Source organism: Fusarium fujikuroi, chromosome FFUJ_chr01 (genome assembly GCF_900079805.1).
Source record: "Fusarium fujikuroi IMI 58289 draft genome, chromosome FFUJ_chr01".
NCBI lineage: Eukaryota > Fungi > Ascomycota > Sordariomycetes > Hypocreales > Nectriaceae > Fusarium > Fusarium fujikuroi.
In genome coordinates, this window is record NC_036622.1 from 2,514,438 (window position 1) to 2,538,649 (window position 24,212).

Below are 24,212 nucleotides of genomic sequence, written 5' to 3' on the forward strand. Positions count from 1 at the left end.
GGAAAATAAATGTTCTTAAAAATATCATTTGCATTGCTACCGGTTACCTCTTCCCTTTACATCCATATCATCGACTCGATCCTGATGTCTTTCGAGTTGGTTGTCACAAGTAACCCTCTTCTCTTCGGCCGAGGTCTTGCTAGTCAACCCACTCCTGATACCGACATTCTTGCCAAAACTCCCTCGAGTGCATTGGTGATCATGATGGTAGCAGGGCCGTGATGCAATCGCCTTTTCTTCCAGATATCTGACACCACGGGGAAATACTGTGAGTGCTCAGCTGTACGACTCGATACTCGGTATCCGGAGCATGGATAGCTGTTAAGGTCTATATAGCTATCTGACATTGGTGTGAAATGGGAGTTGCAGTTTTGTGGTTTTTTGCAGGATGAGATGTCCTTCTGATGCAATCATGTCATCTACATCCCCATGTGGGTAGATCTTCCAGCTTTGCATACATAACAATGGCTCAGGCCCTTCCCAAACTGAAATTCACATTCTGTCTGGGTGGCTATACTTTCAAAGGTTGGCATCATCAAGCTTCAGGCATCGCAATAATGAACTGCGCCTCAATGGTTGGCCAGAGTTGTGGTTCATAGTTGGGGCATCAAGGAAAACATCACGAGAATCTGGACACGGAGATATGTAGCCACGAAAAAACCATAGGAAACCACCACACAAAAGCGTATGGCCTCCCTCAAACGAGCGGCGATATTGTCTAGCAACGGCCTCCCCTTCAAGTGGTGACCAACTGTGGGAAGACTGAGATGATCGTGGCGCCAGTTTTGGATGTTACCGGCACCGTCGAGGAGACGATGTTGCGTGGTGAAGAAGAGAGAAAGGAAAAGAGCCAGAATTTTTGCATATGTATGAACCCACATGAGGACTAGCGGCGGATGCTACCTAAGCGAGATCCGTGCTAGTGGGGCATCTAGGTCCCTACCTACCCTGGACCTTGAGCTGGGTGAAGAAGTTCGTGGGTGTTTCGATAGATGTCGAGTATGTCCAACACCAAATCAAGTAGGTAGTTATGGGACTTTGCTCGAAGATGCTCACGCGAGCGGAGTTTCTTCTGTGTCGTATTTACTTGTTGTGTTGAACAAAATAAGCGCGCTTCGGGCACAGAATAGTTAGTCTTGTGCGGGCAGCCAGTAAGCCGTTTGACTCGATATCACGAGGATTATTATGGAAAGATGTCAGAAGCGAGCCGATACTAGATGAAGCATAGATGATTCATAGGTGCAACAAATCACAATAAACACTTGATAAACTCTGTGTATGCATCTCTGTGAAAGCGAATGTGATGGAATGTTCACGAGGGCGTTTATGAGGTTCCACATGTGAGACTCAACGGACCAGTCAATGCAGGTATCCACTGTTGGGAGGAGGATTTACAGAAGGGGGACCCTGATGGCATATGCCAAAGCCCATTACGTATGTGCCTGAATCAAGGCTGCAGCTGTTTTCTGTAACTGCTGGACCCTGAATATGAGAGCAGATGGAAGGGTCTGATTGAGGTGAAGAATAGATGAAGAGCTTACCTACCTACCTAGGTAGAGGACAAGCGGTATCTAAATACAAAAGCACAATATTTTGATAGCAATTTAGCAGGCATGACTGATCGAATTCAAGTATCGCGTGTCAGTGTCTTGTTCTGTCTCGTTCATGCCCATTCTCCTCGTCCATTTGCACCATTTGCTCTGGTACACGTGTAGCCCGCGCCGCTCAAGATTGGCCGATCTTACCGTCTTCCTCAACTTCAACAATGGATCACCAGGCGTCTCAGCGTGAGCACACGACAACGTGGGGGAGGGGCATCCACTGAAGAAGATGGGAATAGGAACTGTTGATTAATTTTGTCACTATTTCGACCCTTGGGACTCGAGTATTTTAAACTCAATGCTTCCCCTTTGTCGCTGTGATAGTTATTCGATGCCATCAGCCAGCCAGGGCAGTCTTGGCACCTACCTACACCGAGCAGTGGATCCTCATCGACGGTATTGATTGATCATAGCTCAGGTAGGCTGGTCCTGTGGAAATTAGTCTATCGACGCCCTTTTCTTCCCCGGCAACTTTTTTCTTCTTTGTATCAAGGATTCCATATAAAGATATCATCTTCCTTTGTTCTCCCACCACTAACGTGTCAGCCAGAACCAGAGCGTGTCTCTGTGGCTTGAACAGCATCTTACCCCTTGAAGGTTGTTACCGAGATTGACTCTGGAATGACCTCACACCTTCAATTTCATACCTGGACCCTGTATCTTACCTCAGCATCACTTCTTTCACCTGGCTATCACCAAAATTCGACTACAAACCCCGAACATAAACGAAATACTTATCAAATAGAGGCTGCAATCTAAAACGAGCAAAATGCCACTCTCAGGCGCCCGACTGCTCGTGGCAGCCGCCTTACTACTCCCTAGCGTCTCTCCTTCACCAATCGTCGACGCTGGACAAAAAGTTCTCGATGCAATTACAGGCACACGCGATTCTATAGAGACGCCGCATATCCAACAACCGGGTCGCAAACTGAATGGCAAATTCTTGCATATAACAGGTACGCAATATCACATGTGAAACGGGTCCCATGTTCCTGCATCTACATCGGATGAAAATATGATAACTCAGCGTCGCATCCAAAGCAGCTCACTAACAACCACAACTCCAGATTTTCACCCTGACGAATTCTACAAAGCCCATTCATCAACAGCCCAGGGCGTTGCATGCCACCGCGGGAAGGGCCCTGCAGGTCTATATGGCGCCGAAACCACCGATTGCGACTCTCCCGTGGATCTTGTCGACGCGACCTTGGAATGGGTACGGAAGAACGTCAAGGATGATATCGACTTTGTTGTGTGGACGGGTGACACGGCGCGCCACGATAGCGACGAGAAGCTGCCACGAAGCTCGAGCCATGTTCTGGATATGAACCGAAAGGTCGCCAGAAAGATTGTCAAGACGTTTTCTGACGATGGAGCCCTCACCGTCCCAATTATTCCAACTTTTGGCAACAACGATTTTCTGCCGCACAACATCTTCTATCCCGGACCAAACAAGTGGCTGCAGGCTTATAGCAGCATATGGCATCGTTTTATCCCCGAGGAACAGCGACACTCCTTCGGATTCGGTGGATGGTTCGAGGTTGAGGTTATTCCCAATCAACTATCCGTCATCAGCCTCAACACCATGTACTTTTTTGATCGGAATGCTGGCGTTGACGGCTGCGCGATTCCCTCGGAGCCTGGTTTCAAGCACATGGAGTGGTTGAGTGTTCAACTTCAGCGATTACGTGAGCGTGGAATGAAGGCTATCCTGATCGGCCATGTTCCTCCCGCCCGGACTAAGAACAAGCAGAATTGGGACGAAACTTGCTGGCAAAAATACACACTCTGGCTGAAGCAGTTCCGCGATGTTGTTACTGGCTCCCTTTACGGCCATATGAACATTGACCACTTCCTATTTCAGGACGCCAAGGACATTGATCTGAGCCTTTACGACAAGGCAGGGACTGCCCGAGAACCCATGGATGATGGCTTTTCCGCCGAGTCAAAGAGCGACTACTTGATAGACCTTAGAAAGTCCTGGTCTAACTTGCCAGGCTCAGCTGCAAAAGCACTAGAAGAAGATCTAGACGCCGAAGATGACCTTGAGACGCAAGATGAAGATGTCGACGAGTTGAGGAATAGAAAGAAGAAGAAGAAGAAGAAGGGGAAGAAGGGTAAAAAGAAGAAGGGTCACGGCAAGATCGGAGGCAAATATGGAGAACGATATCAGGTATCTCTTGTTAGTCCCAGCGTCGTCCCCAACTATTTCCCGACTCTTCGCATAATCGAGTACAATATCACCGGCCTGGAGGATGCGCCAGTCTGGACCGACTCATTCGACATCAACTCAAAAGTTCCCGAAGAGCTTCCCGACTTCTCTGAGGATGAGGAAGCCCACCAGGAACTCAAGAGAGACCTCGAAGCTGAGCGAAAGAAGAAGGGCAGAAAAGGCAAGAAGGGAAGAAAGGGAAGAAAGGGCAAGAAGAAGCCCAAGAACCCTGAACTCGTGATCCCACCAGCTCCCCCAAAGGGATCACCTCCTGGCCCTGCATATTCTCGCCAGACATTCACCTTCATGGGATACACGCAATATTTTGCCAACCTCACCTATATCAACAATGATCTTACCGACTTGTCTGAGACAAGCAAGTGGCGCGACGGCGATTTCAGTGATGAAGTACCCAACCACGATAAGCCGCAGCCCAAGAAGTTCAGATACGAGGTTGAATACAGCACTTTTACCGACAAGATCTTCAAGCTACCCGACTTGACAGTTCGAAGTTACCTCAGGCTAGCGTCTAGAATCGCTAAGAGGAAGACGAAGAAGGGCAAGGGCAAGGTAGCTGAAGAGTACAATGAAGATTTTGAAGACGAGCCAGACTCAGACGGCGACGGCGACGACACTGAACTTCCAGAACCTGAAGAGGGAGACTCTGATTTGGACTTCACCGCTACCAGGGGCAAAAAAGGGAAGAACAAGAGAAGGAAGACCAACAAGGTTTGGAAGCATTTCCTCCAAGAAGCATTCGTCAACACTATACCCGAAAAGCAACTCAAGAAGTGGTCACGGAGATGATCCGAGACATGTAGTACAGGATAGCGACTGGCTTGGAAACTTTATGACTGGCATTTTAGCGACGAGACGGGTGGAATAGGCATATATGGCGTTAATGGCGCATAGAGAGCATAATTGCTAGAATAACTAAAGGTACACGATCTTATGAATACACTATCGTTTTCTCACAACATTCTGAATCAAAACTCATTCGTATTTCTTGTCCAGAGGCTCCCTTTACCGGGACATTAAGAAACATGGGGTATCAGCGAATGCAACTGTGCCGTTACAAGGCCACCAGTTATTCATACATCGTGTTCGTATATCATTACCAACCAGTCCAATTCATCTCACATCTCAAAAGAAACCATTGAATCCCATCCTTTCCTTTACCCAACAACGCCTCTCCTCGTACATGCGCGGTTTACTCGGCATTGTTGACAACCCGCAACGCCCGGCGAGGACCCATAACGACGCTGAAGAAACTCGGTTCCTGGCCTTCGAGCAGCCCTTCGGTCGAGCCTCCGCTATGACTCGTTCCGGGTCTCGTGTCCTCACTGCGCTTGGCACCTCCAGACCCGCTGCTGGACCCGGGAGCGCCTGGCGTGGTATCATCTTCATCCTCAGGGTTCCATTTGGGCTCTGTGGTATATCCCTGATTACGGCTAGGGCCGACCCAGCCAAAGAGGCTGCGCTGGGAGATAGCACGCTTGGGGCGGGTAGTAACAGCAGCAGTAAGGGCTGAAGGGTTGAGAAGAGAGTTGGACGCAACAGAGTAGCGGTTTGATACTGCGAGGTGCTGTTTGTAGGCGTTGACTTGCCGGCGATAGAGCCAGGCACAGAAACCAAGATAACAGGCGAGAGCACCAAAGATGCCAGCGATTACCCCTGCAGCTACGAGACCGCCATTAACTCCACCATCGTCTTCTTCTCCATCCGGAGAGGCGGCTGCAGTACCAGTCTGGCCGACCCGTACGGTCGCTGTCGGCCCGGAGGTAACTGTGAAAACCGGGGGCTTGCCCGTTAAGAACGGACCACCCGTAGCCGGCCCCACAGCCGGGGTGGTAACGGTAGCGCTGCCGTCCTTGTCCCCACCCACGACCTTGCGTACAGCGTCCGGGACCTCGTATCCATGGGACCCGGCGAGAACGAAGTTATCGGGATGATGGTCCGAATCGTGATTGCCAGCCTTGAATTGATCCTTCCACTTGAGTGAGGTTGCATCGAATACGTACATACCCGGATCACATCCAATGTCCTCTCCTACTCCACCAACGACCACCATTTGGCCATCATACATGGCGCATGAATGGCCAGCTCGGGCAGCGGGTCTGTTCTCGTCGTTTTGGTCGACTTTGATCCACGTGAAAGAGGGAATGGTCAGGATGTACATGTCATCGTACTGCGTTTGGTTTCCCTGAGGCCATGTTAGTATTTGGGTATGTCCTGTACCTTGTCACGACTTACAAAAGGAAGATTCTGTCCACCAAACATGTAAATCTGGAAACTTGACGCATCCGGCGCGCTAGCGATGACGGCACAAGGATTAACACGAACGCTGGGTGTATCTCCGGACGTTTCTTGATGGAACCATTCGGAATTGGCAATGTCGTATACGTTCAGTGTGCCGAGATCCTCAGTAAATGTTTCGTTGGTGCCGCCAGCAAGACCGATGAGAACACCTTGCTCGCCCCAACCTGGCACAAACACCAAGACACCATCTGCCCTCTCAGTGAAGTTACCGGTCTGGATGCCTGCTTTTGTGATGTTGCGATAAGCCCCGCTTTCACCTGCGCCTGTGCCGTCAGAGAGGCTATCGACGCCGGTGTTAACATAGCCTGGGTGTGTGAATTCGAGAAGACTCTTGAGATATACACGATCAACACTGCGCGACCAGCCTGGGGTGGTGGCCCAGTCGAGATGGCCGCCAAAGTACCAGCTTAGGCCGAGCTCAGGCACAGATAGGCCTGCTCCCTCAGCAGCACGGTGAACTGGTCGATTCCCTGGCTCTGATTCATTGCCGGCTGAGGTTTCGGGGTTCTTAAATTCGGTCCATTCTTCATTCTTGATGGAATAACGCCAGACAGACTCGGGCTCGGGATCAACGTAGGGTGTATCGGAGAATTGGCCGCCATAAAGATACAGATTATTGTAATCATGCCACAAATACCCCATAGAGACCTCGGGAGGACCATCCGGTTTCTCGAGACCCTTGAGAGCGGGCGAGCCTATATCCCAGTCCTTAGTGAGGTCCAGTGTTAGAAAATTGTTGTTCCATGTGTCTTCGACCTGGTCGGCTTTTGATCTTGAGCGACCGCCATATAAGTAGAGTGTTCCATTCAACTGGGCAACTTGGAGACCCCATCGTGTGCAAACCTTGGTAGGGCTGATCTCGCGTTTCTGAATCACGCCAGCATCGGCGCCATTGATATCTGAAAATGAATGGCCATTTCGCCAACTGAATGCTGGAAGTATAATGGCAATGAGGAGCGCTAACATAGTGAAGCGCTGCAGGCCCGAGACGCCTGGGGACACACCCGAAGTGCTCTTGATTCTGGGCCGGCCTTTGGGGTTTGACAATATGGTGTACCAAGTCTTGGGCGATGAAAGTGATAACTGTCGAGGGCGTTGGTGGTCGTTGTTATCCTGACTGTGGTCGTCGTCTTGCTCGAGTTGTCGCTTGTTGCTGGACGATCCAAGGATATCAGAGCTATCACTCAAGTGTTTGTCGTTGTCATGGGTGCCAAGCTGCTCGTCTGACAACAGTGAAGGTGCTGATGCAGAAGTGGGATAATCCAAATCGTGTTCTAGACCAACTTCTTTAAAGACGGATCTTCTGCCTTTTTTAATAGCGCCTCCCATTTTAAATGGTGGTGTTACAAAAGTCTGAGCCTCACGCAGGCGATCCGAGGTGCGTTGGGAGTTAAAACGAGGCCGGACTGGAGCTAGAAATCCCGAATGGGACGGGGGAGGGGACTTAACCATTGACATCGTGACCATGTGCTCGCTTCCCTGCTTGCTTATACGGATTGGATGATGGATGGCTTGTGGCGATGACTGGTAACCAAGGGAATTGGGCGTTTCTGGGTGGCTCGGATCGGCGAGTACTATGATGTAGCCACCTTAAAGCGATACCACTCTGTAGGGATCATGTCCTGCAAGCGAGTTTTGATATGACAGAAGTTGAGGGACAGGTCTTCAATGGCAAAATACACAACTGATCGAGGAAAAGGGTCCTGGGGCGCTGAAAGAGAGGGAATGATAGTGGGAGGCCCAGAGAGTTCACAATGGGGAGCCGGAGTGGTCTTTTGAGAGATTCAGAAGCTCTAATTAACTAATACAACAATGATCGACGCCTCGAGCTGAGGAACAACAAGCTTGGGCTCTCCACTTGGGGACCAGATGAAGGCCGTTGTGTAAATCATGTCGATTATTGATTGATGAAACAAGAGACAGCCTAGACAGCGGAGCACCCCGTTGTTTCTCAGCCCCTGGCCCACTACATCATCGATTTCCCCGACAACTTTGTCTGGATTTAGCTTCGATAGGCATTGAGATACCTGGGCGTGGGCAAGGCGAAACACAGCCTGTAGCTGGTGTAAGGCGCGCGTGCATGGCGTGGAGATGGGGACGCGGATGGTACAGCTACATACCAGCGAGCCAGCCAACCCAGACCTTGGGAATAATAGCGATTAGCCATGTACCAACATGTGCTGTAAATTGTACCTAGGAACTAGGCAGGTCAATTGAGCAGCGGGAGTACAGAAGCACATTTCAAACATGAGCGTCACCTCATCCTCATCTTAGCATATCCAACCGGATATAGCGAATGCAAGGCCAACAAGGGAAACGCCCCCGCCGTTAAGGAGACGAGCCAAGCAAAATGCAGGAGTGAGCATTTACACACCAACATTGCAATTGCAAGCGTACAAGCTTATCCGTACACGAGCCAAACCTGGTGAGTAAACGGGCCTTTCATTTCCTGTTGATCTTATTGCTCCCCCGGAAACTTGCGAGCTGGCATTTCGGGTTCGGTTGCAGTGCCGTTCATTACCGGATTCATCACGGGTCTTGGCATCGACGGTGTGATGATTGGGTCACAGAGACGTGGCGATGACTTCACATGCTCCCGGGGGTGTGGCCTTGATTTCTTTTTTGGTGTTCAGTGTTCGGTTTCGGATTGTGTGATCTACGGACCCGACCGTGTGTTGATGTTTTAACTAGACAATCCGATTTACTGATACTGTCATGCAATGCAGAAGCATCAGCTGCTTGTCCATCCCGAGGCTTGCGATGGCTTCTTTTTCGTGTTGTAACGCAACGCAACGGTCGTGGAATCCGGGGTAAGACTCGGTAAGAGGAGGAGAGAGATGCAAATAGCAACCCAAAACAAACCAATGCAGAGGATGCAGGGATTGTAGAATGTTGGTTGCGCTGTCTTGTGTTCGATCACGATCTGGATCATGATATGAAGGATGGTGGTTGGCTCGGATGTCAGTCCATCCGTTTTGCTATCGGGGTTTTCAGTCGCACTGTATGTACTGGTGATGATCGCCTCTGCAAGCACAGTATGCCACACTCGGAAAAAAAGATGCGTTTATCACTATAATTATAGCACGTCACGCCTGTGCCGACACCCAGAAGCCTTCCCTTGTAAAGCATAAACCCCAAGCATCAACTTAAAATCTGCAGTGTTTCCATTTCGAGAATTAGCTGCTTTAACACGAGCCGCATTAAAATAAAACAGCGGGCTGTAACTGGATCACCCATCCACTGCCGCCACCCGCCGACTCGTGCTGTCCTTGCTGATCATGCTCTCTTCTCGTACAACGTCATCTTTAGACCAGAAACCAAGCTGGCCAAGTCGCATGTTTTTGAGCACGGCCTTTTAGAAACTTCCGTCCCTCCCTTTCGGTCCTACGCTTTCAAAACAGAATCCTCTCCGTCTTGCTGCAGTGACATACTGCACCGCCACACCTCGCTTAACCGGGATCAACAGCTCCCGCCACAGATGAAGCCACAATTGTGACTACGGTATAGATCGCATTCGTGAAGATGGTATTGGATATGACTGAGATCTATGGAGTGTCGCTTAATTTGCACGCTGACATGCAGTACTGAAAGCTAAGCGAGGCCTCGCTCTTGCCACCGTATTATCTATCGCATCTCGTACCGCCGCTTGGGAGGCTGGGGTTCCAGCCGAGGCATCTTAGCAACGTCAGATTCTCACACCGAACTTTTGGGTGGTCACGGAGCGGGTCTCGGAGTTCTAAGCAGGTCCACTGACCCGGAGCGGATCTGACATTTGAAGCCGTTTGCGTTCTTGTGGGACTTTCTTGGTGGGACACCGGAGTTGCTCCGGACATGGAGCCCCTGAAATCGGTGATTGAGTGAGGCTTTGGAAGGGGGCCAAAGTTAGATCTCGCAACAGATACATTCTTCTCATGTTGAAAGAACATCCAAGAACATGATCAGCATTCACCTGTTGGAACAGTTCCTCGTAACTAGGCTCTGTTCATTACATTAATCCTCTACTAGTTGGCAGTGGATCAAAGGCCGTATCCTCAGCCAGCTGTGAAGGTGCTTCTGCTTCCGGCGGCAGCGTAGACTCCCCCTTGTTAACCTTGAGACCTTGCCTCACTCCAAGCTCGCGGCCGATGAACTGTAGCGATTCACCTGCGGCTTCGCTCTGCTCGTTTAGCGTTGACGGTACGAGGTAGACTGCCGTCAGAGGCCATATCAATTTCAACGCGTCAAACACTGTCCTTGGTGATGGGTTGTTGCGGAAAGATGCCGGGTCGAGATGCCGGTTTACCGCCTCCATGACAAGTTTTGCGCTGTCTCGAACCCGGTATACGCAATGCGAGCGTAGCACCTTGAGCTCTTGCAGGGGAATGGGGGCAGTCGGATGATGAGTTAAGAAGTTTGCGTAGGTCAAAATGACATGGTATCCTTTTACTCGCGCCGAGTTGAGCATGTTTCGTAGATAGGGGTTGAAAACCTCATCGATGTAATGGTACCCTGCGTCAAAAGTCGTGAAATGATCTTCGGCTTTGAAAACAATACCAACCAAGTCGTAGTACTGGAGGGCAGCGGCGTCAAAGTCTCGGGCTCGAATGATATCGAGCATACGCTTTTGAACATGTGCCATCTTGCAGATATAATCGCCGACTTCTACAGCCAATCCTTCTCCTGGATGAAGGGTTTGTCTGATGGCGGCAAACCATTCCTGGGATTCAGGAGGGCACTCAAGGCTTGTCAGGAGACACCGCACTTGCTAATAGCTTGTTAGTTGGGAGTGGGAATTCAGATCGAAGTGACATACCACCATGTTGTAAGCAGGCCAGAAGCCCATTCTCGATCCCGGCCTTCGCAAAGAAGCCGTTCCTCTTTGCTGAAGAATACTGTATAGCCCATTGGTATGGAGGTGCCATGGGTTCAGGGGTGATACGCGGTTGATGGAGCCCATAAGAAGCTATTAAAATATGAGTATAAGAATGGTGGGAAGAAGTCAGGTTGCTCACTTCATAGTTCGTCAGAATCCATACTGTCGCGAGAACATCGTCTCTCATGGCGCCATCTGGTGTTTTGAGTGCTTCGCCAACAGAGCTCAAGGTTTTACCAAGGTACGTACCAAGCTCCTTGTCGGTCTGCTCGACAGATCCGTTGTCGATGGCGGTGGGATATCGCAGGTTGGTGATGTATGTGCGGGCAAAGAGATGAGTGGCCCAAAGAAGAGGGCCTTGAGGACCGCTCTTTTTGTATGTGTCATGGAGGAAATCCAAAGTATAGTAGACATTGAGAAGGATCGGGATGGAATGGGCGGTCCAATGCTCATTAAGGGATTGTGGTAGGATGAGAGCCCTTCCAGTTCTGGTGAATTCGACAAGATCGACTATTGTGGGTGAGACGGGGCTGAATTCACGATCAACTTCTTCAGTGACTGACGGCGTGGCAGCATCTCCATTCGACGAAGAGGAGGAGGAAGAGGAGCCAAAAGACATGACAGACTCCCCACGAGTCTGAGCCGTAGCATTTTGCTGAGTCCTCTTCTTCCTCTTCTTGATGGTGGTTGGGTTAGCATTGCGAAAGACAAGCTCCTGTTCGTCCCGATATCCCGGACATTCAGTCCCATATTTGATGCATCTTTGACATGATGGTCTGCCAAGATCACACTGTTGATGTCGTCAGCAATTGGATATGTAATGGGTTGATATGCTCGAGTGTCTCTCTTATGACATAACCGCGTAAGCACAGAATAAGTGGCTCAAGGGCTGAACCGACCTTGACACGTCGTGATCGACAAAGATGGCAATCTTTGCTTGGCTTTCCCGTGTTGGGCATTATCTAAGAAGCGACAGGACGCACGGATAGCGTTAAGGATGTAACTAGGTACGGCCAGAGAGTCACAGGCCCCGTTATCGTTGATGGATAGTCAGAGTTGAAACGGGTAATCCTTTCGAAGCTGTCGCCGTCGGAAAGGGATTAGCGGGCCATACAGGGCTGAAGGGTGGATACACAACAGGGAATACGACATCACGTGCGGGGAAGCTCTAGCATTGGAGTCTTTCACTGTTGAAGCTATCACCAGCTTTGGTCTAGAGATAATCTCACTTGAGATAACCTCGATTGCTCGAATGTAGTCGCCTCCCTGCAAATTATATGAAGTTTAAGACTTGAATATGAAGCCTCTTGTAACTAAAGGCACAGAAACGCAGATGTAGATATATTTCATGGTTCACGACCCTAGCGTAACTTCACCTCTCGGACGCGACCGACTACTAGGAACATAATACCGAGTGTATGAAGCTCGCAATGGTATATGAGTCTTCTCTGCCCTGGCTGTAGCATTTATTCCTCATTGAAGATGGAACCCCTATTTTTACTGCGGTACCAGGCGCAACAAATGCCCGTCAGGTGTAGCACCCTCGGCAGATCATCTCATATTTTCCGTAAGATATTAAGGATTCCGTTCGTAACTGCGAGCATATTGGAAAGCTTCAAGACTTGAAGCCAACAACCAATTGTTTCATCCTGCTCACGGACAATAGCTCACGGGCTCTATCTCCAGCTAACTAACTAATGACATGCGATAACCGTACCAACTCTGCGTCCTGACCAACACACACGGATTATTGTCAACTTTCGTTAGATGGCATCGTGATGGTTCTAATTCTAGATAAGGACTCACCCGAATCACCAAAACGTGGGCTGCAGAAAAATGAAGCTTGTCACCTGGGAGAAGAAGGGGTTTTGGGGGACGAAGGAACCAAGATGAAGGCAATATTATCCCGGAATATACATGTGTGTGACAATGGTGACAGATTCTTGCTCAACAGGAATAGAAGAGCCTCAGATGGTGTATGTATGTTTCCAATCCTCGGCGAGGACCATACTCCCTGATGAAACTGCTTTTGCTAGCGTTTCAAAGACCCCATTGCCAAATGTTGCCGTCATCTTATCAAATGCTACAAGTTCCAGCGCCACTAGTTTGCCGATCAAGCCCTTGCCGGTTCTCCAAGTTGGGTGACAGCCTCTGTTTGCTTTCAGGTAGTTCCGAGATATGTCGTCGAGCTGGTGGTGTAGCTACATTTTGAGTGAATACCTGCTAAAGAGACTTGCGAAGCGTAGTTAAGATGGGACAAATTCCCGACGGTCTTGACTGGCAAACAGCGGGACGATATTTGTACATAGACTGCCAAGATATAATTGGGGATGTCAGATATCAACATATATTTAGCCAGATACATTCTATCAGACCTTAACAGTTTCCAACGTAAAAGTGTGTTTAAGATATTATAACATTCTGTATATATATATATCTTGTTGCAAATATTGGATGATCATATCTAATTCATACACACCAATGACTGGGATGAACTTGAGTTTGCGCGTGATGGAAAGGGCCCTCCCTATTGTTCACCAACAACACACAGGCTCAAAACACAAAAGCGCCTGGTGAATGAACATTGATCTCTGCAAGACACTGCCAATCAATTGCATTTGTTACTAGCACCTATTGTTTGACTGATTGTCTCTAATGTTACTGTCACTGTCACTGTCACTGCCACTGCCACTGTTCACCGGCTGCCACTGACAGCCTCTTGGGCCACTTGACGTACACAGCAGCCTCGCCTCCAACATTCTCTTCTTCTGCGTTTCTTCTCCTCTCACTTTTCTTTCTCTCGCAATCACAACAACCACACACTCCCCATCGCATCTCATCGACTCTTGTTTCCTCCTTCTACACACCTACTCACTACATCTCGCACTTCTTTCTCAAATACCAATAGCTTAGCTTTTAAAGCACAACTCTACTTCCACTCCGCCGAAATGAACGTCGAACTCCAAGCAAAGTTTTGCGGGTCGATCCCAACCCGCAGCTCCTTTATGGATTTCATTAATGGGGGCAAGTCTGTATGTAGTACTGTGACCAGCAGTCCACCAAGCCCGGATACTGGGTCTCCATCTTCCATTCAGCCCACGACACCCGAGGTTGAGACTCCCAAGGATAAGACTGAAGTTCAGGACACTTCTCTCTTCGACGTTCAAACACCCTCTATCGAGACCAACATCCAACACGGCACTGTAGAACCTACTACTCCCCACTATACTTTTGTTCTTGGCACTGAAGATGAGTCTGTCACAGACCAGTCTCCTAGTGAACCCCCAACGACCGACAACACTATGGACGACAATACTATGGACGACAATACTACCAACCCCCCTTCTCTTCACGATGTCACTATCCCTCAGATCTTCGCTACAGCGCCCACCACTCGTGAGTCTGGTTTAGCTGAGGCCGCCGTTGATGATTTCGAGTTTTTCGATAGTGGCGAGGAGTTCGAATTTTGCGATGAATTCGACGACAACGTCAATGGATTCCAAACCCAATATCTCACCCCGGAACCTTATGTCACCAAGGAAATGGCCTCTCAGGCTAGATCTAGTGAAATTGAAAGTGTCGAATTGGAAGCCACAGGCATTGACATAGATCCTGAAACCCATGCCCATACTGTCGACGATTGTTCCATATCCACAGAAACCAGCGAGAGCTTTTCTAATGAGAGCGGAAAGCCTTTGATTTGCTTTGACGAGAGCGGAGATCTCTACCTCAAGGTGGGACAGAGCCCAGGGCGGCTTATGCTCGTCGATTCCCGAGCCCTCAGCCGCGTGTCTCCCAGACTCAAGGAGATCGTTTCTCTTAACCAGAAAGACACCAAAGATGGCGGCGACTGGACTATCGAGCTACCGGATGACAGTCCTGTCCCTTTCACTGTCCTTATGAATTTGATTCATACACGTTTCGAGAAGGTGCCCGCCAAGGTATCACTCAAGAAGCTGTACGGTGCTTGCATTCTCACCAGCAAGTATGGGATGACGCAAGTCTTACGACCTGTGGCTGAGCGCTGGTTCAAGGCTTTGGGTACCTCCACTGAGGACTATGGACTCTTTTTCAAGAAGGCATATATTGCATGGGAATTGGGTTTCTCGGAGGAGCTCAGCGAGATGATGGGCCACGTTGTGCTCAACTGCTCATTGAATTGGAACGATCAGCTCGTTATCGGAGAGAACAAGGAGCCACTTTGCAACTTTGAAGGATTGCAAAGAATTCCTATTCTTGGTAAGTAAAAATAAGTTTCTTCTCTTGAACCTCGCTAACTCCCTTTACAGACTGTATCGCAGAACACCGCGAACTCGCTCTAGAAACTTGCTGGTATAAGAGCCAGAAGCTAGGTGAACAAGTCCTTTATAGCTCTGTCAAGGGACACATGTGCGGCGCTTCCCACAGCCGAGAGGAAATGTGTCTGATGCTGGGCAAGATGCTAAGCAAGGCTGGCGAAGAAGGGATACTCGACCTTTTCCACTTTGGGGGCAGTCTCGACGTATTCCGGTCCTCGGACCTAGATCTAAAGACTCTTGAGCACAAGATTAGTCTCGTGGCTGATCATATAGACTTGTGTGGATGGTGTCCTGCAGTGCTCGAGACAGTCGAGGAGGTTCGGCAACAACTTCGAAGGGCAGCCGATCCCCTCTACTTGAGCCATCTCCGGACTTTGCAAATTCAAGCTGCCAAGGTTAGAATGATTCCTGGGATCTTGGATGAAGACGATGACGATGAGGAATAAGTTTGCAGGTGAGCAGGTGGTGTTTGATATTTCGATTGGTGATTGGCGAGTCATATTGTGTGTGTGTGCGTGCGTGTGGGTCTTATTTGACAAGCATCTTCTCCTCATATTGATGTAGGATGAACACAAGGAAAGCTTAGGTCCTGCTGGAGGTTTATCGTCATTATTATTTTGAAAAGGAGATTTCTTCATGTTAGCACTAGCAACCAGATCCAGCCAAGTATGAGCTGTAGAATATCAGAAGAGGGTGGCTACATACCAAGTTTGTGCCAGAATGAGCCAAAGTCTTTCTACATACCCCATTTGGTCCTATTCCACTGCATGTATGTGTGAAAACAAGACAATTATAACCACTTACCGCCTCTTTAAGGTATAGTAGTCAGTTCACCAATGCCCAAAGGTGAATGTCAAAAGCCTTGCCACTGCTGCTGACACTGCCAACTGCCAACTGCCGAATTTATCATTCAATTTGCACTGTTGAAACTGAAAGCATTACGTACACTGCTTCTCTGACCTTCTTGATTTGTTTTGCTCTTCCTTCCTTCACCCCCTCATCTTCACTCCCTCAAGGTCTCCTGTTAGCACGCCCTGAATACGCACGCGAAGCTCGCCATGACATCGCCTGGTGCATCGTCACCCGATACCATCGTTTTTAATAACAGCGGAGATCTCTGGCTGACTGTCGGTTCCGTTTCATCTTCTAAAATCCTCCACGTTGACTCCAACGCGCTCTGCCGTGCCTCCAAGGTCTTCCGCGCCATGCTCAGGGGCCACTTCAGCGACTCCAAGCCCGCCAACGACCTGCATCGTTGGGAAGTGAAGCTTCCCGAGGATGATCCAGAAGCTTTTGTTGTTCTCATGGACATCGTACATGCAAACTTCGACCATGCGCCTTTGAACCTAAAGCCTCAAGAGCTCTACAACATCTGCGTCATGACCAACAAATACAACATGACCAAGACGCTGCGGCCTATGGCGACAGCTTGGTACCAAAGGCTCAAGAGCATGTGCCAGCGCAGTAAGAAGATGCAAGCATACAGCAAGAATCTATTCCTGGCTTGGGAGCTCGGATGCCAGGGCGCAGTCGAGGAGATGCTTCAGGACATCGCCGAAAAATGCCACGTCGACGAGTTCGGCAACTTGTTGATCGATAGAAATACTCGGCTGAACAACTTGGAAACTTTCAGACTGATTCCTTTGATCGGTAAGTTAAGACGACTTTCGATTTGGCCACAATTATCTAATCCTGAGTCTGTCAGATCCTATTGCTCAACACCGCGTCAAGATGCTCCAAGTCTTCCATGCAGAAGGCAAGGAGATAGCAATCAAGATTCTCGCCAAACGCCCACTCTGTTGGCATACCGTCCCTTGCTCTGCTGTGAACCTTGCAGATGGCATCCCCGAAAAGTTCATCCAAGCAACACAAGACCTTGAGATAGATTCCTTCTTCATGCCCTCGTTGAACGCCGACCAACTTGGATATCGAGGCAGCGTGTCAAGATTGCATCGCCTGTTTAAACAAGTCGAAAGGCTTACATTTGGAGAGCATCACCCTCACTACTGGTGCGCACCTTTTCAACGGAGCCCATTTTCAAGTATCCTTTCGGCGTGCTATCAACGACTGGACTTGATATTGTCTAGCCGCCATATGGACATGCTCGTGGGCCAAGCATGCAAGATTGAGATGACGGCGTACATGGGCAGTAATGACAAAGCCATTCTGGAAGATGAAGACAGTGGAGATGACGGGAACAGTGGTTTTCGAAGCCTGTCGGTTGATGCTCGATACTAACCAATATTCAGACTGATGTTGATTCCCTGCGTGGCAAATGGTGCTGATTCCTGGACATTTGTTCCGAACCCGATCACAGAGAATAAAAGAGCCACAGGGGAAATGGGGGAAATACCATAGACAGCCTAGTCATCATGTATCGTTATAGCAGCACTGCCTATTTTCCCTTGGAATCGTATCTCGCACGAATAAATTCCTCGTCACCTTCATAAGCGCTATGTACTGTTCCTCAGGAAGCAAGAAAACACCGGACCTTAATATAGGATATCAAAATAGAATTAGCAAAGAGTCCACCAAGTTTGGGCTAGATTTACCTAAGCATTTTTTATCGCTTAGGGTCAAGGTCTTAAGTTTTCTTTCCTCTCCTAGGTAGCCTGTGTATTGTGTCCTATCACTAATGAGTCCTTTGGTAAATTTCCTAATTAGGCCGTCCCGTTCACTCTCACTGGCCAGCTCCCATCACCCCGCTTTCGTTCGATATGGTCTTATTCACTTAGGAAGAGTGAATTAAAACGAGGACAATGCCACACGAATATTGTTTGTTTTCGTTAATAATTCTACTATTGGCCAGCTACTGAACCCTGGCTCTGCCCTTCTCCTTTATAAGCCCCTTGAGGCCTCTCTGTCTCCTCTCTCACCTTTTCACTTCTTCAACACCAGCACTATGGCTCACTACTCCCAACGCAAAGACATTCTTCCCCTCACCGGCGGCTGCGCTTGCGGTCTTATCCGTTACCAGCTTGCTCTTCACCCCCTCATAGTTCATTGCTGTTACTGTACTGCCTGCCAGCGTCAGACAGGCTCTATTTGCGCCCTCAATGCCGTCGTAGAGTCCACCGCCTTGACTCTTCTCTCTCCAGCATCCCCCACTATCGTTGGTTCTTGTTCCACCCCGGACCCTATCCCCACTGCTGTTCAGCCCGCCTTTGCACGGCTTACATCCGCTGAGTCAACTACACGTGATCCTCGCCCCGAAACCGAACCCTTGTCTGTGTGTCTTCCTACAGCATCTGGCGTGGGACAGACACTTGTCGGATGTCCTGTGTGCCTCACTGGTCTGTGGAATTACTACGCAGATGCTGGGCCTCATGTGTCATATGTTCGTGTTGGTACCTTGGACAGGCCCTGGGACATCCAGCCGGATGTTCACATTTATACGCAGAGTCGTCAGAGTTGGGTAACTGTCGACGATGGGAAGCCATCGTTTGAGGGTTATTATACCAGGCGTGAGGACTATCTAAGAGGTGATGCACTCAAGAGGTATGAGGCGCTCAAGCCACAGGTTGCTGAGATGAAGGCAGAGCTAATGGCTGGCTGGGAGTGAGTTGCAAATGAAAGTATGACAACATAGGAGAATAGCACAATACACATCGACAATTGTTGCACGTATTGTTTATAGCTGCGCTCGAAGACACGCAATGTCATTAAAGCCATTATCATTATAATGCTCCAAAGCAGAAGACACAGCTTCTGTATTCAACCTCAGCCTCAACCAATTTGGTATATACACAAGAGATCACGCTCAGTGGCCCATTGCCCAGAACCTGTGCTGTGGCCACGATGGCTATGAACTTTGAATTGCATGCAGTCCTACTCCATCCGTGATCACCTATCCGCTTGATCAACAAAGACCTGTCCCAACGTGTGCCCCTATGGCAGACTAATATATGATATATGTAACAAAAAGAAGCAAAACGGACCGGTTGTTGCTCGATAACGCCTTAAAATTGGATGCCATATACAAGTATCGTTGAAAATCTCCAACAAATGAGAAGTTCACTCAGAGCGACCTGAATCCATACCAGGCCTCTCATATCCCACATCTAAGCCCCTGGGACCGGTTGTATGCAAAGAAGCCGTGAAATCACCTCAGTGATGTATGTTTGTGCGAAAGCAAATATGATCATGCTCATAGTGAACGCACGCAATAAGGCAAGGGAATCATGAGTGTGAAAGAACGTATTGCATAATGTGTAAAGTGCTTGGAAAATGAGCTTGTCTCAGGTGTCACAGCCTCTAGCCGCCAACCTTACGGAAGCCCTCCACTCCAAGGATGGGTATCTCAACGTCGCCAAGGTTTTCCATTCCCTCATCGCGACGACGCTCAACAAAATTGTTGCACTCAAAAACAACCTGCGCCCACTCGGCGAGCGAGCGCCCAGTATAGACGGAATTTTTGACGTACAGGCCGACTGGCTTAACAGGATCCACCACAGCATCTGTGAAAGACCCGGTGTTCGAGTTGGGCGACGGTGCCGGTGACGGTGACGGCGATGGTGAAGGCGAGGGGCTGGCTTTGATACTGGGTGTTTGAGGGGATTGGTCACTCAGGCTCGGAAGCGTGACCTCAAGCTTCCAACTTGGAGATCCATTTTTCTCATCAGTTGGGCTCAGTGAATTTGCATTCCTGGCATTATCGATGAGTCCTTGCTGGGGGCTGCCAGAGAATTTGCGTGTTGGCGCTGCATATCCAGCTGGCACAGTAAAACCGTTGACTCGTAAAGGTCCACTAATGCGAGTCTGTGCTGGGCCGGGAAGTCGAGGGCGAGTCAGGAAACGATCTCGAAGAGGTGCTGCCTGTTGTTGCCAAGCAAGAATAAACTTGAATACATACTTTGGCTCCTCGTAGGTTGGCTGGGAATACAAGGAGTCATCTTCAGATGGACGGCCCTTGTTATGATTAACATTAGGGTTTCTATTCGTTTGAGCAACACCGGAAGAACGAGACTCTGCTGTCTCACGACGGACAGTCTGGAAATCATCGTCCCAACCAGCGCCTGCACCCGTATTACCGCCAAGAGAAAGGACTTTTCCTAATAGTGACCATCGTTTCCTTCCGTCATTCCTAGACGGGTCAGGAGGCAGGCCATTCAGAACGCTTGTTTCGCTATTAGGAAGTTTCGCGAAGGAATCAAAGCTACCCATATACAGTCCAGGCTGGGGAACATTAATCTCTTGGCGAATGATCATAAAACGTTTACCGGGTGCGGGGTTCACGGGTGCAGTTGAAGGGGGGATTCGCTGTTCTTGTTCGGCGGTGTGCTTTACATGCAGATAGTGAGACCACGTCGTCTGAAGTCGCTCAGCTACAAGAGCGAAAATTTGGCTATTCCAAGTTAGCAAGCATCACAAAAGCGAGGCGAGGGCGCCATACCCATCGACTTCATCCAGCGTTCCCGTATCTCGGCACATGCGCCAGCACAGCAAACGCTGGTAGTAAGCCCGAACCATTGGGCACCAGTGGTTGAAGAACTCATTAAAAGTCTCCTCCGTGAGGAGCCAGTCCTTGCATACGGCCAATTTGCGAACGGGGTCCTTGGAAATGGCATCCCAGATGGAGTACACCAAGGCCAGCATTCTAATCTCAGACATGGTGTTGAAAGAGCTCATGACTTTCTGGCAAACGTCAAACCAAAATGCCCAGTCAAGATAGCTATTCGAGCAGTCAGGATCCTCAAACTCGCTATAGAGCACGAGAACTTCCTCCAAGAAGTCGCACAGAGTGAAACAAGCAGGATGGTTGTATTTCGACACCTTCCGAGTCGCGGCCTTCATCATGGTTGCAAAGGTCTCCGCAAATGTGTGACGAGCGCCGGCGATCTCGGTTGATTCATCTGAAAGGAAGTCTTTCAACAGCATGATGCATCTGTTTTCGGACATGCCTCTCATAACGTTGCTCACAGGGAGCGGCAGAGCCATTGCGGCATCAGCACCTGACATGGAGTCCATCGCAGGAGGAGTAGAGCCACCGTCCATTGGAGACTGACGGTGAACTGTTGTATCCAGAACGTAAAGAAGCTGAGCTTGAACAAGAGCAAATGCGGGAGACCTAGCCTTTTCGAGGAGAGGCAGTCCAGGGGGCATGAATTGCTCAGAGAGTATATGGAAATATTTGCAAAAGATGAAAAAAACATCTGTGTCTCGGCCTTTCCAGCGAGCCGCCCAGGGACCTGTCCAAGGAATTCTAGACACCAGCATAGGCAATCTGGGAACCTTCTTAAGGCCATCCCACATACTCTTTGGTGATGTCCAGGCGAATACGCCAATAGTTGGAGGGAACAAAGCAGCAATATCATCGCTCTCGCCTTTGTTCTTTCTCGGAAGACCAAGCTCGTCAGCTACTCGTCGAATGAGTTCAGGGGAAAGTCCCCAGAGTCTGATCAGGATATCTGCAACGCCAGGAGCGAAGAAAAATGCGTAGGCGCAAGCCTTTCCAGCAAAGTTAACCAGGCTCACTGGGACATGACGGAGCGAGAGTTTTTCAACTACAAAAGCCATTTGCTTGACCAAGTTGGAAACAAACATGGTCCTGACATTGTGTTCGGCTGACTCTTCTAAGAAAGCCGCTTGGCTCGATGTGACAGAAGAGGCGGAAGAGGTGGTCAGAGATCGCGCTCGAACGCGCTCAGCCGGAGATCGGTTGATGAGTGGTAGGAAGTATGATGTAGCTTGTCGCCATTCGTGTCGCGTCATGAGAAGTGTCGCGGCATCAAAAAGAACCGGACGATCAACACCAGGGACAGGCTGGGGCGCCTGACCGTCCAGCATTTCCAGGATTGCAATCCACCACTTATTCAAAATTGTCGCCCTTCGATCGACATCTTCGGGGTAGAGCTTCTTGGTGGACTCATGATTCATCGTGTTTCGCAGGAATGGGAGAAGCTGTGTTTGAACCTGCGACATTCGCTGGGCTGTGCTCTTGGCAAGGAATCCCTTGAAATCCATGTCAATGGCCTTGAAAGACGACCAAAGGACATCTCTTTGTTGGGGTGGCATCTCGACGGAGGACGATTCATCGGTCACGGTTGTCGCAGAGGTGGTGTCGCAGGTGGAAGATTGCGGCGTACGTTCTTCCGCAGCGATTATCGAAGCTGGCGCTGCGAGACTCGTCGCCGAAGAAGCGCAGCTGTTGTCCGAGTCGGTGCTGGTATTGAGCTTTGACAAGCCAGCTTGTTTTGATTTGAGCTTTGAAAAGTAGCCGCTCGCTCGTGAAAAGGCTTTGGGACCAGCAGATTTGAGTGAATCAGTCGACTTGTTCTTGTCTGCCTGCTCGACGGTCAGACCAGGGCGTTTACGGGTCTTTGCAAGCTTGACTGATGTAGTACTCTCGGATCGATTACGCCCAGACGAGTCCTCGTTGTCCTTGGCAGAGTCTGCATTCTTCATGGGTGACGGGGAGCGAGAAGGTCTCCATGACCGCTTGGCAAAGTTTGCGAAAGATCCTGATTTTGTCATCGTCCTCTGTAGGGGTTTCAAGTCTCCAATCGATCCATCGCCAAATTTCTTGTCGCCAGCAGAAGTCGTCGGTCGAGGGGGTTCTTCGTGAAGATCTGTTGTGCTCTTGGAGCTTGAGAGCCAACTGCGGGTATCTATGAGCGAGCTTGTTCTTTTTCGGGCATGTCTGGTGCGTGAGGACTCCTCTGGAACCTCTTTTGTTTCAACGATTGAAGGGGTTGACACCGGTGCCGTCTTGCCAGCTTGTTCCCCTCCGAGGAAAACAGTTGTATCGAGGTTGAACTCGACATTGAATGTGGGAAGATCGAAACTTGGTATTGACTGAAGGTCGGAAACGCTCTGGTGGTGCGGTGATTGAGTTGGGGGGGATTTATCGAGGGATGATAGCGAGAGAAGTTCTAGATCAGGACTAGAGTGAGACCGCGGGAAGGAAGACGTCGTGTCCACGGCCGGAGCCATGATCACAGTTGAGCTTCCCATCTCATGACAAAACGATAGAAAAAATCAGGCAGCTCTCAACGAGAGAAGCGTCCCGCAGGCTGGTGCTCCTCTTGTTGGAAACCCGACCGTATTAAAAAATCAACAAAGCAGATAATTCTGATCTCAAATCACCATTATTTGACGCTACTCTGTCCGGCAGAGGAATGAGGGTTATAGGAGCAAAGGTATGAGGTTGCAATGCGGAGGAGAATGTTCGAGGTGGTTTGAAAGAAAGAAAGAAAGAAAGACGAGGCTTTCTCAGGGTTTCCATAGGCAAACTGCGAACTGTGAAGTGAACTGTCCGGCCTCGCCTGGGCTCGTACTGTACCGTAGAGTACCTGGGCGTCTGCTAGCGTGCTGCAGCCTGCAACCTCCACACCACAGGATTGATGGATCGCCACGGACTAGCCGGGGGGGACGGCAAGACGGAGGAGGTAGGTGGTGATTGACAGGGTGCCCCCCTAAAGAAGCGACTTGAAGAGTCCGAAGTCTCCGTGCGGTTGGCCTCGTACCAGGCTGTACCGTGGAAAATGAGGCTATGCCGAGAGGGGCGACGCGCTGTTGTCAGAACGGGGTCGCGCACGGAATAAGAGATGAAATGTTTTATTGGTCCCCGTCTGTCTCTTTCTCTCTCTCATCTATTCTGACAGGGCGTGTGCTACTATGATTGAGGATGTACTCTGTATAGATTTCGAAATTGATCTCGTGTGGAGGTGGCTCCACTGATACAAAACATTCGGTGCAGCTTCTGTTGGCAGATGAATTATTTGAAAGAATTAATGAGTATCCAATTTCGATCAACGCCGGCGAAATGAACAAAACGTCATTGATAAGACAATGGGGTCAGGGCGCTTTCTTCTTTTGTTTCTTGTGTCATTGAATTCCAATCTTTCGGGAAACAACCTAGAACATTGAATCACATCACACAAAACAGACCCGGTGAAACGTCCGACAACAGTGCGCCCGCTATCATGGGT

At 49.5% G+C, this 24,212-nt stretch overlaps 7 protein-coding genes; 4 read left to right on the forward strand and 3 right to left on the reverse strand.

Annotated features, from left to right (window-relative positions):
- Positions 1-2,370: 2,370 nt before the first annotated feature.
- Positions 2,371-4,620, forward strand: FFUJ_01338 (related to PPN1-vacuolar endopolyphosphatase; the record flags this gene model as incomplete). XM_023579839.1 has 2 exons in its annotated part: positions 2,371-2,557; positions 2,669-4,620. 2 exons carry the CDS (start codon positions 2,371-2,373, stop codon positions 4,618-4,620), a joined length of 2,139 nt encoding a protein of 712 aa, XP_023424220.1.
- Positions 4,621-5,023: 403 nt separating this feature from the next.
- FFUJ_01337 (uncharacterized protein) lies at positions 5,024-7,590 on the reverse strand (the record flags this gene model as incomplete). XM_023579850.1 has 2 exons in its annotated part: positions 5,024-6,016; positions 6,067-7,590. The coding sequence occupies 2 exons, from the start codon at positions 7,588-7,590 to the stop codon at positions 5,024-5,026; spliced, it is 2,517 nt and encodes an 838-aa protein (XP_023424221.1).
- A 2,527-nt stretch (positions 7,591-10,117) lies between these two features.
- FFUJ_01336 (related to negative acting factor) lies at positions 10,118-11,943 on the reverse strand (the record flags this gene model as incomplete). XM_023579861.1 has 4 exons in its annotated part: positions 10,118-10,876; positions 10,925-11,074; positions 11,124-11,774; positions 11,884-11,943. 4 exons carry the CDS (start codon positions 11,941-11,943, stop codon positions 10,118-10,120), a joined length of 1,620 nt encoding a protein of 539 aa, XP_023424222.1.
- Positions 11,944-13,932: 1,989 nt separating this feature from the next.
- Positions 13,933-15,728, forward strand: FFUJ_01335 (uncharacterized protein; the record flags this gene model as incomplete). XM_023579872.1 has 2 exons in its annotated part: positions 13,933-15,223; positions 15,274-15,728. The coding sequence occupies 2 exons, from the start codon at positions 13,933-13,935 to the stop codon at positions 15,726-15,728; spliced, it is 1,746 nt and encodes a 581-aa protein (XP_023424223.1).
- Positions 15,729-16,340: 612 nt separating this feature from the next.
- Positions 16,341-17,520, forward strand: FFUJ_01334 (uncharacterized protein; the record flags this gene model as incomplete). XM_023579883.1 has 2 exons in its annotated part: positions 16,341-16,932; positions 16,988-17,520. 2 exons carry the CDS (start codon positions 16,341-16,343, stop codon positions 17,518-17,520), a joined length of 1,125 nt encoding a protein of 374 aa, XP_023424224.1.
- Positions 17,521-18,184: 664 nt separating this feature from the next.
- FFUJ_01333 (uncharacterized protein) lies at positions 18,185-18,844 on the forward strand (the record flags this gene model as incomplete). The annotated part of the gene is made up of 1 exon (XM_023579895.1): positions 18,185-18,844. The coding sequence occupies one exon, from the start codon at positions 18,185-18,187 to the stop codon at positions 18,842-18,844; it is 660 nt and encodes a 219-aa protein (XP_023424225.1).
- A 692-nt stretch (positions 18,845-19,536) lies between these two features.
- Positions 19,537-23,214, reverse strand: FFUJ_01332 (uncharacterized protein; the record flags this gene model as incomplete). XM_023579906.1 has 2 exons in its annotated part: positions 19,537-20,626; positions 20,675-23,214. The coding sequence occupies 2 exons, from the start codon at positions 23,212-23,214 to the stop codon at positions 19,537-19,539; spliced, it is 3,630 nt and encodes a 1,209-aa protein (XP_023424226.1).
- Between the last annotated feature and the right edge of the window lie 998 nt (positions 23,215-24,212).